The sequence below is a fragment of the Mizuhopecten yessoensis genome, unplaced genomic scaffold (assembly GCF_002113885.1).
Source record: "Mizuhopecten yessoensis strain PY_sf001 unplaced genomic scaffold, ASM211388v2 scaffold5917, whole genome shotgun sequence".
NCBI classification, from domain to species: domain Eukaryota; kingdom Metazoa; phylum Mollusca; class Bivalvia; order Pectinida; family Pectinidae; genus Mizuhopecten; species Mizuhopecten yessoensis.
The window spans coordinates 9,230-26,267 of NW_018406288.1; the positions used below are offsets into that span (position 1 = coordinate 9,230).

General features: G+C 37.7%; 2 protein-coding genes across 2 annotated transcripts in view; both read right to left on the reverse strand.

Moving 5' to 3' along the window:
• The window catches only part of LOC110451299 (selenocysteine insertion sequence-binding protein 2-like), a gene marked incomplete at its 3' end in the record, with an annotated part of 12,325 nt that extends 1,349 nt beyond the window's left edge, over positions 1 to 10,976 (reverse strand). The window contains exons 1-9 of the mRNA XM_021499231.1: positions 10,965 to 10,976; positions 10,471 to 10,561; positions 8,927 to 9,226; positions 8,141 to 8,221; positions 7,371 to 7,475; positions 5,421 to 5,491; positions 4,435 to 4,487; positions 3,652 to 3,853; positions 1,382 to 1,487 (exon numbers count right to left, since the gene is read on the reverse strand). Coding sequence (XP_021354906.1) covers positions 1,382 to 1,487; positions 3,652 to 3,853; positions 4,435 to 4,487; positions 5,421 to 5,491; positions 7,371 to 7,475; positions 8,141 to 8,221; positions 8,927 to 8,944 — 636 coding nt within the window. The remainder of the gene's footprint in view (positions 1 to 1,381; positions 1,488 to 3,651; positions 3,854 to 4,434; positions 4,488 to 5,420; positions 5,492 to 7,370; positions 7,476 to 8,140; positions 8,222 to 8,926; positions 9,227 to 10,470; positions 10,562 to 10,964) is intronic.
• On the reverse strand, positions 9,048 to 12,541 carry LOC110451300. Its single transcript, XM_021499232.1, has 4 exons — positions 12,460 to 12,541; positions 10,965 to 12,082; positions 10,471 to 10,561; positions 9,048 to 9,226 (listed from the first exon to the last, which is right to left on the reverse strand). The coding sequence occupies exons 2-4, from the start codon at positions 12,045 to 12,047 to the stop codon at positions 9,048 to 9,050; spliced, it is 1,353 nt and encodes a 450-aa protein (XP_021354907.1). The 5' UTR covers positions 12,048 to 12,082; positions 12,460 to 12,541.
• Positions 12,542 to 17,038: the final 4,497 nt, after the last annotated feature.

Consider the following 17,038-nt stretch of genomic DNA (forward strand, 5'->3'; position numbering starts at 1 on the left):
CTTTCTGCTCCATGCAGGCCATATTTATCTTTCTGCTCCATTCAGGCCATATATTTATCTTTCTGTTCCATGCAGGCCATATTTATCTTTCTGCTCCATGCAGGCCATATTCATCTTTCTGCTCCATGCAGGCCATATATATTGTATTTGTCTGCTCCATGCAGGCCATATATATTTGTCTGCTTAATTATTGTCAAATTTTCAATTTATCTCTTGTTGATCATCTATCAGAGGTTTTCTTGCTCAGTTCCAAAACTACAACTTGAACTTCAACACATTAAAAGGAATGTTACTGGTATTTCATCAGAGTATCAAGAAATATTTTGGTTCAACATACAGTTCTCCCACAACCACTATAGGTTTCCTTATTCCAGACTCATAGGATAAACTTACAATGAGCTGCTTAACATATTTGGTTACACCCACCAGCTGGTGAAAGAAACTCTGGATGTAATGTCATGTCGATCTTCTAAACATGACGTCACTTCTCAATGCTTTGCGAGTTCGTCGTATGAAGTCATAATTCCTGGCAATTGTTTCCCAGATCAGAAACAACCTGTCAATGAATAGGAACCACTGTATATAATGAATGTTTTAATAAGTCAGCTGAGTGGTCACTATAGACAGGTTTTATTCTATTCTCACTTNATCTCCCCTTAGGGGGTGACAAGTTGATCTTTCCCCGCCAAAACGGCAGACACATCTGTGAAGGATAGGAGAAAAGATTATCTTTCCCGGCTAAAACGGGAGACACACCTATGAAGGGTGGGAGAAAATGTATTCCCATGAGAAACGTAAGGTTTTCAAGATATAAGATCTGAAAGTTGATGGTTGATTATTATGTACATCCACCTCTGGTTGGTTGATTTCCGAATTGTAAAAGACACTTGATGATAAACTTCATGTCTTTATACAATTTGAAAGTTAAAAACTTGAGTTAGTTCAACATGATAACCAACCATCACTCGTTGGGGAACCTCTATGCACAAGTAGAGCTATATACCTGGTTGGGGTAAGGGGCTTGGGGAAGAAGTTTGGGGAGGGGACTAGGGGTGGGGGTAGCTAGAGGAGGGGACTAGGCTCGTAACTGGGGGAGGAGATTGTGATTGGGGACTGGGGTTGGGACTGGGACTTAGGGAGATGACAGGGGTTGGGGAATCTTGTTTGGGGATTGGGGAAGGGGACTTGGGGAGGGGGCATTGGGAGAGGACTGGGGGAGGGGACAGTGATTGGGGACTGGGGTTTGGACTGTGGAAGGGTATGGAGATGGGGATTTGGTGAAGTGACTGGGGAGGGCGCTGAGGGAGAGGACAGGGATTGGGGACTTTGAGTTTGGGGACTGGGGGCGAGGCCTTTGGGCGGGGACTCCACAGGTACTGACCTTATTAGGTTCTTTGTGATAGACACGGTCCTGGAAGCGTACAAGGTCCTGGAGGAGTGCAGTACAACAGCTGTCTATATCCTTGTTTAGTACCTGGTTACAATACCTGTAACAATCATATATAAATAGCATACATTGATATTTCTCTCATTTCCATGTGTGTAAGATAGAGCTGTCCAGGGTAAGAAAGGGGAGTAGAAAATTTCATGTGACATGACGTCACAATGGCTCAACAATGACGTCACAAATTTGGAAAATCTCTGATGACGTAATGCGGAAAAGGCATTGTGATGAAATTAAAACCTATTACGATATATTTACCCCTCAGGTTAGACATATGAGTGTTTGCAAATATGGAGTATGCTTAATCTGACTGACTGATTGGTTTTGGTCTAAAAAGACAGTCCAAATACATTTTCATGGTTTTTGATCTTATTCTGGTAGTTGGAACGAGAGAAAAATACTATCATGGCAAAGGGTATAGGATAGGGAAATGTCACCCTCTGGATTTCCCTATTCTACACCCTTGCGTGAAAATTATGATTAAAAATAAGAATACACCTTTCTAAAATGTAGAAAACTGCTTAAAATAGGATATAATGCTTGATAATTGTCGAAATTTTCCTAAATCTTTACCATATTTTTATGTCAGTAGTTACTTTAAGTCCCGGGGACTGTCCCCTACTTCTGATGTTTCGTGCTGTAGATCGCGATGTTTCCTATCAGGAAATCTGAGACTAGCTACATTGACGAAGGACTAAATAATCTCTTCAACTAGTCCTGTGGACTACCAAGCAAAACAATTTAGTGTCTAACCCTGATATTATTAACTTCCGTGGTCGGGTGGCATAGTGGATAGTGCTATTCCGTCTTTGCGTATTGCAGAGTTTTCTGCACTTGTGAGCAGGTATTGATTGTTCCGTCATTTGTTTGTGAGAGTAACGTCATCAATTTTTGAGAAAATCACGTAATTTTCTCACACAAACCAATGACGTAACAATCAATACCTGCTCACAAGAGAAGATAACTCTGCAATACCCAAAGACGGAATTGGGGACGTGAAAAGCTATAGGACCACCTGTTACACCATGTTGGGTGTTTTTCTGAGTACCCACGATTTCCTCTCACATTATCAAGACCTTCCGTGCATTTCCATCCAGGTCAACAAGCAATTAATGTAAGTTAGAAAACTTGTTTCACAATTGTTGAAAATTAAATAAAGTTTAAGTATTTATCTACTGTAAAATTGGACACTTTTGTATATTGACGTCTGATCACGAAATCAAACCCAGGCTGTCGTAATAAAGGCGAGTAAGACTTCTTCTTCACCACTCGACCACCCAAATATCTAACTTAACCCTGACCTTTCACCCCTAGGTAACTTTAGTAGACTCTACCATACATTGATCTGAATGAGTCCATTATGGTCTATAGTGGTGAAAGGGTTAAACAATCGTTTGTTGTTTCTTTATCCTGCGATGACTTGTGATTAGTATGAAATGAGGTATAACAGGACTGGTGAAATGTTCGTTTAAAAATTTTCAAACAAGAGGCCCAAGGGCCTTAGCGGTCACCTAAGTTATATCATAGGTACTGGTAGCTTTATTTTATTGTTTAGATGTGATGTGGAAATCAGCATGTAAACTAAGTGAAATACAATACTTGTCATATCATCAAAGGATAAGAATTTTAAAATATTGGTAAATGTTCCCTCTGGGGCCCTCCTCTAGCCCCTGGGGATGGGGCATGAATTCCAATTGTACAATGTAATACCCTCATCCACCAAAGACGATTCTGACCAAGTTTGAATAATGTTCTGCTGAAAATGGATAAAATATACCCAATAGTGTTATTTCCCTATATAAACTATAGTAAACTTTACCCCCTCCCCAAGGGAGAACGGATAGCTTGGGGGTCCTGAAATTTACAATTTAAATAAAGTCCCTGATGATCTTTCTTTTTATGCACTGAAATTGAATGTAGTACCTCATAGCCTGGAGAAGAAGATTTTTGAAATATTGGTTAATTTTCCCTTTGGGGCCCCACCCTAATGGCCCAGGGGTTAGAGTAGGAATCCCAATTTTACAATTTTGTAGCCTCATCTACCAAGGATGATTCTGACTAAGTTTGCAAAAAATCCATCCACTGGTTCTTGAGAAAGTTAAAAATGTAAAAAGTATATGCACGACGGACGACGACGCACGACGACAGACGGAAAGCGATTAGCATAGATCACTTGACCAAAGCTTAGGTGACCTAAAAACACTTACTCTCTGAATCGTCTGCTGTGTATTTTGAGCACAGCCTCCTTGCCAATAGTTCCGGCGATGGGACTGTTGACCTCTGAACTCAAAGGGCTGGCCCCAGGGGACAGGGGGCTCATACTGATGGGTGAGGTCTGGCTTATAGGGGAAAGGTCATTACTGGCAGGGGTCGTGACCCCATAATCAGCTGAACCTTTAAAGCTATAGGCTGTAAAATGAATAAAGAAATTTTAAACATTTTCACGATGATACTGGAAATTTATTTATTATTAATATTGTTAATACACTTTTGACTTCTGAAATATTTCCTTTTTATCTTTCTTTCTGAAATAAGCCTTCTTTGATAAAAAAAAGTATTTTTCTCAAATTTCCAATAAATAAAGATTTTTAAATGCACATGCTAACTAGTATAATGTATTTGCATTATATTTAAAACAATTAATTTGTACATTAGTTTTATTGATTGGATTGATCATCATAGTTTTTAGAAGGCATGACTTTTACTGGAAATTTTCCTCTCGATATTTGCAAACAAAAAACCACCATGTTTTTATTTAAATCAGGTCATACTATCATATTATTCTAACAAGTATCAAATACAGATTGTATACTTGTAGGTAGAAGTGAAGTTCCTTGATTGTCGAAGCAAATTTTGTGTATAATAATTAAGTAACATTTACTTGAAGCCAAATTGCACTCAGGTAGGTGATCATAACACTGGTTTGGTCAATGAGATACGGCATGAGTTTTTGTAGAAGAGTTTCCGATTCCATGAGACCTTACACTTACCGTCCTGAGACAGGTCACTCTCAGCACTGATGACTCCTATACCCATGGGTACACTGCAAACGCACATCAGTAAGAATTTAAATGATACATTTAATTAAGTCATTTGAAAAAAAAAATATCATCCAAATCTTAAATTTTTAATATTTTTTTTGGTCTGACATAACATTGATCAAATGGAAGTGACTTGAATCGCTATCACATTATCCGTATATGTTTTATAATTCCTCTTGGACTTTAGCATTTCTAAATCAACAATATCTTTATCAAGGATCCGATCCCTGTGCCACTGCAGGCTGAACACTAGACAATTCCATAATTGTAGATTAAGGTATGTACAGTAACCTCCCCTTAGTCAACTCTTCACGTCTGCATTTTAGAATCCTTGCCAAGACGTCATGTAACTACCACCCTTTTATTTTTTCAATTATGTTCACATTGCTTGCTTGGTATAAAAGTGATTGTAAGCCTTTGTTTTTTGTTTTCACAATTATAACCATAACTATCATCCATATGTTGTAAAGCGCTTTAGAGTAATTTTACAAATTATATAGGGCGCTATATAAATGTTGTATATTATTATTATTATTTAGTTTCATTTTGGCTATAATTAATTGCACCATGACTGGGCCAGGGTACTTCAGTTTAAAAGCTGGTTGGTTTGAATAACAATATAATAAAGGGAAGTCCAGGGTCTGGTCTCGCTCTGTTGAATTATTTCACTCATGGAAGTTTGGCAAAGTATTGTTTTCTTTTAAGAAAAAATTATCGAATCTATGGTCATTCTGTAATAAAAGGTTTCAAATTGCATTGTTACAGTTAACGGCAGTGGTACACGATCCATTATTTTTCGAAAAAACATTGTTTAATAAGTTCAGATATAGGGGAGGGGGTGGAGCACACAATAAAGGCCTAGGGTCAATAAATTTCAATATAGTACCTATTTTGAGACTAGTACAATCATCATAACGTATCAAGTAAAACCTTACCCTGGATTGCCAGGGACGGAGTCGTCCAATAGTCGTAACTTTTTCTTTTCTTCTCGCTCCTTCAGGATCACCTTTAGAATAAACACTGACTTACATAAGACCATGTTTCGATGAACATATCATAAATGAATAAAACATGTTTTTGTGACAACCTGTCTATAGGAACCACTGTCTATAATGAAAGTTTTAATAAGTCAGCTGAGTGGTTACTATAGACAGGTTTTATTCTATTCTCACTTTCAATTTTAGAAGTCATTGCTGAACCAAACTCTGTACAAATTTGGGTAGATTAATAGAGTCTTCCCCTACCTTGAGGGTGTGACAGAGAAATCTCCAATCTGAGGGGGTGATATTTTCTGGTGTGGAGATTTCTCTGTTACACCTATAACGTAAGGGATGATTATTTTTCTCCGATCCTATTATTTCAGTCACAGCTCCACCGACAGTAGTCTGCCATGTTTGTAAACAAAAACACATGTGAGGTATGAATATCGTCATTCACTTTTGATGACGTCACAATTACCGGCAACACATTTTAATGACGTCACAATTGAACATGTGCTAATCGGCACGAGGCTATCTTCCCCTAGGGGGTGACAAGCTGATGTTTCCCGGCTAAAACGGGAGACACCTGTGTAGGGTGGGAGAAAAACTCTGTATATATATGTATAGTACCACTCAGTTTTTTTGTCAGTTATATAGACACTGTGTATCAGGTAACCTTCGCCAAGTAAAATATTCGCTCTTTGCCGATGACGTAGTGTTATCTTTGCCGATGCCATCCATCGATGACATCCGTGTTGACGTAGTGTTAGCTTTGCCGATGACATCCATCGATGACATCCGTGTTGACGTAGTGTTACCTTTGCCGATGACATCCATCGATGACATCCATGTTGATGTTGTGTTAGCTTTGCCAATGACATCCATGTTAACGTAGTGTTATCTTTGCCGATGACATCCATCAATGACATCCTTGTTAACGTAGTGTTAGATTTGCCGATGACATCAATCAATGACATCCATGTTAACATAGTGTTAGCTTTGCCGATGACATCCATGTTAACGTAGTGTTATCTTTGCCGATGACATCCATGTTAACGTAGTGTTATCTTTGCCGATGACATCCATCGATGACATCCATGTTAACGTAGTGTTAGATTTGCCCGTCACATGTAACCACTACATATTGTATGTTGTGTACTGAACTTTGCTGTTATGATAAATACGCACACATGGGGGACGGCGAAAAAGGCGAACGTTTAACTGTGGTAAGTTCCCGAGATACAGTAATGATTTAGGAATTATGTGAATTTTCAGTTCAGTGCTATATATTTTTTATTTTTTTTTAAATATTTCCAAATATCATGGAAAAAGTTAAAGACAAGTGGTTGCGACCCAATACCTTGTTTATATAATTTTATTTTAGTAATAATTATAATAAGAATTTGAGGTTCTTATATACCGCTTTATTACAACCTAGTTTGTAGGTCGTCTCAAAGCGGTTCACAAATTATTATCCCTGGTTATAGGGTCTTTATAACCAGGGATAATAATTATGTAGTTATATATAGGGCCTTTGAAACAAGCCAATATCTTTCTCAACACCCCGGGGAGAATACAACAGGTGCTGCCATTTCGGCGCTCACAGCTAGCATTCTACAATTCTAGCACTTTCCAACCATGCACTCATTTACAGCTGAGTAGATTGGAAAAAGCAGAGTAAAGTATCTTGCTCAAAGATACAACACAGTGCGGTGCAGTGACTCGAACCCGCAATCCTTCGGTCATGAGCTCAGCGTCCTACCACTAGACTACTGTGCCTCCTGGTAGGTCAGATACTGTATTCCTTGGCTATTACAGGTGCGTTATAGACAGGATAATACAGACACGAAGTAGCTGAAGACATAGTACAGGTGGTAGTCATATTATATAGAATGGAAACTTTACCTTTTTGAGGGGACTGGGTTTCTTCGGTTTTGGGTTTTCCCTTTCCTTTCCTCTTTTTAACATAGGTGCACTAGAATCAAGCATGTTGTGTGGTCGCACACCCTTCTGTGGAAAAAAATTGTTGCATAATCTTATTTATCAATGTCACCAAGGGAACATAACTTACATATTATCATTATTTACTATGTACAATATTGACAGGAAATAAGTGGGGTTTTTTCAAATCGCACAAAAATTGTGGATATTAGAACAAAATTAATATTTAATCAATATCATGTATGTAATTTGTTGAACACTTTTTGAACTATTAAAACTTTTTCTAGTTCATATAAAACTATATTCTGGAAAAAAATACAATTGATTTCAACATTTCTTTTTGTATTAACTCATTCACCCTGAAATTTCATGATGAACTATTCCAACCAGTGAATTGGAAGTGTCCAAACGTGTCTTCAGGGGTGAATGAGTTAAAGAGCTGTAAAATTTGAAAAAGTTTCATTCTTGTTATGCAAAGTTCTAGAATTATGGGTTCAGGGTTTTTTTTATTAACAGGGCATATTTGCTTGTATCAAAAACATTTCGAAACACGAAAATCCATTCTCAAACTGTTTACAAGTCATTCCAAACGTCTTCTCCAGTACACTGTATTCTCACACTGACAACCCATGATAATGTACCTACATGCTACCAGTAGGTGGTATAAAGTGGTATATAGATGGTAATGGGGTTTTTTTCGACAGACACACTGAACCATTTAACTTAAGGTATACCTGATCTGTACTTTTCTTCACTTTAGGTTCCACAGAAACAGAGACCTCTTTCTTCTTTGGAACTGGAACATCTTTCTTTTTCTGAAATAAAAATAATTACATCTTCTGGTAAATGAAAAGCATAATATTTGTTTTTGATTCTCACATGGAGTAATTTGTGTGTATTGTACCATTAATATATTAAGGTAGAGTGAGAGTAGATACAAATTAAACTATTGTTGCGTTGAATTTTACAGAATTAAAGCTGGTCGAAATTTTTGTGCCAACTCTACTGATTACAAAAGACAGACAAATAAGCTACATTGCAAATAATATCAACAATGTTACAAATGTACTGTACTAAGCTGTATAAACACTCAACACTTCTATCCCTTCTGGTTACAACCCGCCCGCTCACGTGATAACATAATACGTCCCTGTCTTCGACGGGCGTATAAAAACGGTTTCAGAAGTCTAAGACTTAACTACCACCATACACATACCACACAGATTCCAAAATAAAATTTTATGAACTCAAACTTCTAGAGATTCGAGTGTGGAGTTAACGATTAAGGCTCCACCACCAATACTGAACATGTATACAGGAAATTAACGTCCGGTCAAACTTTCACCGTTCACCTGCGAAATCCAAATTCACTCAGTGTTAGTTTCGCCTTTCACATTTAATTGACTATGTAATATGTCGCTGACTTATATTTGCTGTAATGATAAATGCCTCCAGAAGGCAAAACAGACGTACACTTAAACTGCAGTAAAAAATATAAGCAGGACAATTAGTATCCCTACCTCTAAGGCATCAATCATTGCACCCAAGTCGAATGCTATTGTCTGTTTGGATTTCTTCCCCGAGGGAGTTGTGGCTTGGGGAGTAACATTTAGAAGGCCTGGCTGAGGAGCTGGGGTCTCCTTAGCACTTGTTGTCCCCTTTTGGGCCCCCTTCTGAGCCAGTTTTTTTAGCTGCGGCAGGTTTGAGGTTGAGCTCCCGTAACATGTCCTGTTCGAGTCCGATCTCGGCAAGTTCCTCCTCGGCTGCTTGGTTCATCATCTCCCGACGTTTCCGACGTTTTCTGCTTACTCGTGACTCTGCTGTAACAAAAAGAGTCAAATGGGATTATCTTACTATTTCATACATGTTTGTCATACTGCAAAGAAAAATGTCGCACGGTGATTGGTCGAATTGCCAAGGTACCTGAAGCTATGTTAGTATCCTTGCCGGGGTACATAAGAGCACGCGCGCCCGTTGTAAGGGAGATAACTCGAAGATTTGAATTGAACACACCGGAGAATGTTCGTCTGCTAATGTCAACAATCAACAATATGGCGAAACGGTTTTTCAAAAATCAATCGTTACGAGTTGTTAAGGAACTGAGTTGTTATTTAATGTTGTTTCAAAACCATATTGTTGACTTATTATAATTTAAAAAAATATTATATTGTTCGAACTATACAAAAAATGCTTTTTCTGTTTTCTCGTACTACCGCCCTACACAGTATCTGTTTTCAATGGCTTTGCAGTATGACAAATTCGTTATACAGGTCTTTGGCAGGGTACATGGTATCATGTTCGCTGTCAGGACCTTATGTACCCTGAGCTGAAGGCGAAGGTACATAAGGTCCTGACAGCGAACATGAGACCATGTACCCTGCCAAAGACCTATATAACTAAAAATATATATGCTCCAACTAAAGGATCCCCGTTCCACTGATAACAAGCCATTCAGACTGATATGTCCATCAATGCACATGTCAAGTTTGGTTGGTCTAGAACTTATAGTTTCAGAGAAACCAACTTAAATGCAAAACCTTAATGCTGATGGAGATGCTGACTAAGTCAATGGACCATGTGAGGTAGGCTGCATCCAGCATTTGATGCATGGGTTTAGATGTACTACCTATAAAATGCATATATGGCAAGTTTGGTTGCGGTAGCACTTATACCGTTAGTGAAACTAACTTAAACGCAAATACTAAATGTTTTGATGCCGGACGCTGCTGGAAAAGCAACGCCTTATAGTCTCGCCTCCGCTACTTTGTGGCGGCAAGACAAAAATTGAAACTGTACATTCAAACCCCCCCCCCCCCCACCTCTCCCCTCATCCCTGCATGACTATGGCTTTTATAAATGATTTCTATAAAAAAAAAACTATAGTGCAGACCAGTATTAACTCATTCACCCCTGAAGACACATTTGAACTCTTCCAATTCAAAGATTGGAATAGTTCATTATGAAATTTAAGGGGTGAATTAGTTTAGGAAAAATAATAAGGATGAAATGAACAACAGTGTTCTTTGAGTAAAATTCCTCACTTATCTCCCCTACTTTTCCATACCTGATTCAGTTACCTCCCTTGCTTTACTCTCTTTCAATAGTCTTTCATTCTGTTGAAGCTGTGTTTCATCAAATGTCACAACATGTTTTTTCTGAAATACAAAAATGAGTTTGAATAAAACAAATATTTGTCACAACATTAAATGTTTATACATAAAAATAAAAAACACGATATTTACTGGTACAACATTCCAAACATTATATTGTCTGTTACTGAAGATTCGCTCCTTAAATAGAATTCAATAAAATTATATCTGTTAACCCTTCCACCCCTATGCAACTTTGGTAGACTCTCCCATGCAATGATATGGATGAGTCCATTATGGTCTACAGTGGTGAAAGGGTTCATATTCGTGTTTCCAAATTTGAACGAAAGAAGATTGTTGCTTAGCCTTCAACTGTCTTCTGTTGAAAATTTTGCACTGATAAATCGAATGACTTAATGACCTAAGCAAATAAAAATATGAAGTATGTATAAAAACATCAATCACTCACAGCTTTGAGAATAGAGCTATAAGAAGGTGGGCCAGACATACTGCTGGTAGTTGTCATAGCAACGGGACTAGAACTTGAATATTCCATTGATTTGTTGATAGTTGTCTCCCTTAAATTGCTCATATTTCCACCACTAGGGTGTAACACATGAGCTGTCCTATCACTTTTTTGTATGTTATCTAAAGCCATGCTGTCACTATCAATAAAATGATTTTGTTCCCTGGAAAGAGTTGTCTCTCTTGATGACAAAGTCTTTTCCCTTCCCAGAGATGAAGTTCGCTCTCTTGAAGGTGAGCGAGTTTGAACACTTCCCAACAAATCCGGGAATTCTTCCTCATCTTCAAAATGTAACTCAACATCCTCAACTGCATGTGAAATATTGGAATCATCATTTATCATTTTCTTCGTTCGTTTCCTATTTCTTTTTCTCTTTTTCTTTTCACCAGGCAATGCTTCACTTTCCCCAACATTTTCTCTATTTTTACTCTCATCAGCTTTTTCAACAGATTTTGAACTATATGTACTAGTCACTGATTTCTTGGCACTTGGAGTTATTTCCCCTGAGACAGTCCTGGAACGTTCACAGTTACTTGATATATCACAGACATTTGCACTTTGTGTGTTTTGTGGTTGAACACTAGGTTTTGGACTAGGCACTTTTTGAGCAATCATGGCATAGCTCATTTTTTGCTGCGAGACAGCAGCAGGAGTCACTGCATTACTCTGCTCTGATTGGACAGAATTTTGAATGCTTTGTGTCTGTCCTGGTCGGAGTGAATTCAATGTATTCTGCCCTGATTGGCCACTATTTGATATGCTATTCCCTGATGGAGTAGATTTGGATACATACTGTCTTTGTCCTGATTGGTTAGAATTTGATATACAATGTTCTGAGTCCGCAGAATTTGGAGTGAAGAACATAGTTTGGATAAATTCCGCTGGCTGTGTGCCCACACTGGATACCTGACTTCTTTTGTGTAGCGGACTACTGTAGCCACTGTCAGAGTCCAACTCCGAATCACTGCTGTACAGTGATCGGCTCCCATGATTGTTTTGAGGCGAGTAGAAGGGACATGGATACATTGATAAGGTTTTGTTGGCAAACCTATCTGGGAATTCTTAACAAAAACAAAAAATAAAAAAATAAAAAAATAAACACCATTCAAAAATGTTTACCATTAACAAAATGCTTATAGCCTAAGCTGAATCGACGTCAATTTTGTTTTGCCAACTTACTTTGCACATTTTTGTAAATATGCTTCACTGGTCATTTGTCTGATGTATGCGACATGTCAATCATAAACACTTATTGGTTGTTCTACCTGATCATTTCCACAATTCATACAATCGCAAACTATCAATTTATTTGTATGTGTGAGTGTTTATTATATTATGTACAAATTGAATGTCATTGACATATTTAGTTTGAGTCAAGACTCCAAGTGACAAAGATCAATCCGAGATCAGGATTACTGCTGCCTCATTTATATATTACCTGTTTGGGTTGATATTTCTTTGAAGATTATTCCCCTTGAAATGCGCTCTTCTCTGGTTGCTGGTGACCCCTTGACCCCTGTTGTGACCTCTTCGCTGACATGGTTCTGTCGTCCTCTCTAAATGTTCAAAACAAGAAATGTCGAAGCATAATTGCAAACATGCCAACTCTCCCTATTTCGGAAGGAGACTCCTGATTTTGAACCCTTAAATTGAGCATTTTCAACCAGTGAATTTGCTAAACTATTTCTATTTTCGAAGATCTGATGATTTCATCTGAAAGAACAGCTCAAAAGATGCCATTTAATAGTACCAAAACTTTAATTTATGTTTTTATTCTCCCTAATGGAAATTTCAAAAAGTTTGCAAGTATATACATTTTATTCATTTTACAACAAATATGAAACAACTTTTCACAACTTATTATACTAATCACTCTTGTTGGGCCGGATGTTAGCACACAGGGGGTCTTAAATTAATTACTGTGGGAGGAAACCATATTACCTGGAGAAAACCAACGTGGTCGGGCAGGTGACCCTATACCTTTTTACGATCCGATCAGGGAATTGAACCCTGCGGTCGCCTTGATGAAAGGCGAGTGCACTATCCACTGCACCACCCGACCACCAAGTGTGAAATTGACAGGTACAAACTACCCGACCACCAAGTGTGAAATTGACATGTACAAACTACCCGACCACCAAGTGTGAAATTGACAGGCACAAACTACCCGACCACCAAGTGTGAAATTGACAGGTACAAACTACCCGATCACCAAGTGTGAAATTGACAGGTACAAACTACCCGACCACCTAGTGTGAAATTGAAAGAGTATAGATTGATGTTCAGATGAACGTTAGTATGTTTCACACAGAACATTGTCTGGACAGAGATGAACACTGACAAGGTATTAACGTGTGTGCAGAGGAACGTTGGTATTGTCCACATGGAACATGCTAAGGATACAGGTTAACACTGATAGCGTAAAGATGGATGTTCAGATTAACTTTGGTATGTTCCACACAGAACATTTTTAGGATAGAGGTGAACACGTATAGGGTATAGACGGATGTCCAGAGGAACGTAGGTATGTTCCACACTGAACATTGTTTGGACAGTTAAGCTGAAAATGAAAGAGCACAGATTGATGTTCAGAGGAACGTAGATATCTTTCATACATAACATGTTTAGGACAGATGTGGACTCTAATAGGGTATATACAGAGGGTCAGAGGAACGATTGTGTGTTCCCTAGAGAACATTTTAAGGACAGATTTGGACTCTTGTATGGTATAGATGGATGTTCAGAGAAACGTTTGTATGTTCGTCACAGAACATGCTTAGGACGGTAGGTAATATGAATATGAATGAAAGTAAGAATGGGAGTCGATGTACTCCTCCTAGAACATGATGTGTACGAACTACAGAACTGTTCACCAAGATAATATCTCAGCCGTATCGAAGAACACATCTATACTGACAGCTTACATTTGATGCATAGTTATTAAATGATAAGAACAAATAAAATAATTGAACGAAACTTTCTCACCCTACAGTATTTGCATGAACCCAATGTATGGTTGGGACTGAGGTACAACTGAATATAACTATACACTCTATAGATATTGGTCAGGAGAAGAGTTAAGTAAATGTTCTACTGGTTCCTATAGAAGACGTTAAGGACGGAAGTCAAAGGGAATGTTGGTAGAATCTACACAATAGGTTTTGAAGGAATTACATATATGTTATGGTATGATCACTGCAGAACATGGTAAGGACGGAAGTATAGGCAGATATCGGTATGACCTCTTTAGAACACTCCAAAGACAAAACTTAAGACGGGTGTTTGAATACAACAAAAAAACCGTGNTCCAATAGAGGATGGCCAGGGTGGAAATACAGGATACAGTTGGTTTGTTCTCTAGAGATATTAGTTCGGAGATAAATAAGGCATGAACCTATATGACTTGGTGTATACAGAAGTGAATGTTGGAATAGAAGAACGGATACCTGTTCACATCAACCTTATCAAAAAGTTCTAAAATGATCATGTTAAACTTGGCATGAACATAACGGAACTTATTAAGGACGGATATCCATTTGAGAGCTTGTATGATTCCCCTTAATATGACTTTGGCGGAAGGCAATGTGAATATTTGTACCATCAGTAGTATCAAACATGGTTTTCATTGAAGTAAACCTGGAAGTTTAGATTATCCTCATACAATATAAACGGACGGAGGTTCAGGTGAAAAATAGTATGGTTCTCATAAACAATTAACAGGGCGGTCGTTTAGGCATACGGGGAGAAGATGAGTGATCAAAATTTAACGAAAATGTCTGGGCAAATACCAGCTGATGCTATTTAAATGACAATGTATATCACGTGCATTTTTGTTTTGAGCTAACGCAAATAATTACAACCACTTCAATTAGCATATCAATTCAGAACCAACAGAGGCTATAAATTACTTGATGTGAACATCAAAACAAATATAAATTTGATCATACAATAATATTTCTTCATTATTTAGACTTAATGCGGTAAGTCAACATTATCTTTACATACTACTGTATGTCAACATTATTTATACTTACTACGGTACATATTTGTCAATGTTTTAGACTGACTACGGTATGTCATCATTATTTAGACATACTACTGTAGATCAACATTATTTAGCCTTCCTACGGTATGTCACCAATATTTAGACAAATTACGGTATATGTTTTCTTGGTGATAAACACGTAGTATGTAAACGCACATTTTCATATTCATGCTTAACAACTTTGTTCCAATGTGGTAACTCATTGTATCACTCAGTCCCTGGTGGTTTCGATTGTGCACTTGACGGGACAATGAACGTTTAAGCGTTCGCTGTCGCTGTTTCCTTTAGATAAATCAACCTTAAGTGTCAAGAACAAAGTCTATATATTGTTGTATATAACCATGTCATGGGTTAAGGTTAAAGAAAGAAACACATGTTATGATGGACCATATATTTGGTGCCATAGTTCATATTTGATGAACGACCAATTAAACAATGTTAAGATAATTCCTAGTTCAGCAGCAGGAAAAAATATCTCAACATTTTGTGAATAAATGATCGGCTGCTAAACGCTGTGTGTACAGTAAAGTAAGGGGTGTTTGAACATTCCATGCTCTATTCAATCTAGTTGGCTTGCACGAATCCTTGTTCCGATACCAAGTGAAGTTGTTTCTAAAGTCTGTATACTAAAACAATTAATATGTTTAGTTAAGGAGGTACGGCGGTCTATTGGTAGGACGCCGGGCTCGTAACCGAAGGATTGCGTATTTGAGTCACGGCATGGCACTGTGTTGAATTTTTGAGTCAGATACTGGCAGCACCGAATGTATGCTCCCCAGGTAATTGAGACAGATATTGGCCCTATAACCACGGACAATAAATTATGAACCGCTTCGAGACGACCTACGAACTAGGTTGTGATAAAGCGGTATATACGAACCTCGAATTATTATTATTATTAAGTAATGTAAACGTGTGACGCTCAGTAAATGAGGTTATATGGTAATAATGCTGATGCTTAAGAACCTTCATTATGAAGACTAGAATTAGGTAAAACAATACAACCTTGTAAATCAAGATTGTATGAATTAATACTTCATTATTAAAACTTAGTTAAACTAAATTATATCAACTTATACGAGAGTGGAACTCAAACAGTAAGTGGGACATCGTTATCTCGAACTTGCACAGTCACAGCAATGAAATATCGCTTACAAGGACTTTGACACACACGCAGTGTAAATGTGTAAGTTTCAACTGCATTGTATTTTAAATCATACAGTTCAACCTTGTTAATAACAAATCTAACATCTAAGACAACACAACTTCATTAATCCAAATTGTCAAATTCATTAATACGAACTAAAAAAGCATTACAAAAGAACATCAATAACCCAAACTTGTTCAACCTATACGGAGGTAGCATACCTTTTACTGTACCCTTTTCAAGAAATATACAATTTCGTTGACTTGTAATGTTATCAGTTATAAACGAGTCACAACTAAATCAGCATATCAGCAAGTGATTAACAGGTTTGCAATCCATACCTAAAATGTGTTTCGAAAAAAAACACAGTGCATCTGAGTTATTTAAATGTATGAATAAAACATGTGGTTTATTTTAAATGAAATCTGCATCAATTAAATATTTGAAATATGTATAGTTTTAATTGATTTCAATATGTGATTACATAATTAAATGGGGTCAAAAGGCAGGGAATGTTTCCGTTCTGCTTTACCAGTTTATCTTGTAAAACTCCGGTTGTCAAAAGAAGCCCGTAGCGCTCAGATACCATTACAAGTGCTAAACATGCCTTTTGAAGACTTTGTCAGGTTTTGTTTTGTTTGGTTAAGTATTGTTTAGTTAACGACGGCCTCCAATGTGTGCAAGATGCATGCGTGTAGTGTATGCGTGTGTGTTTTGGGAGGCTGCGATATGTTCGTGTTTGTCTCCTTTTGATACCGCGGAACTGATGCCGACATTATAGTTGTTAAGTATTGATTGTGAAAAGATGCTGCGACGTCTTGTCTA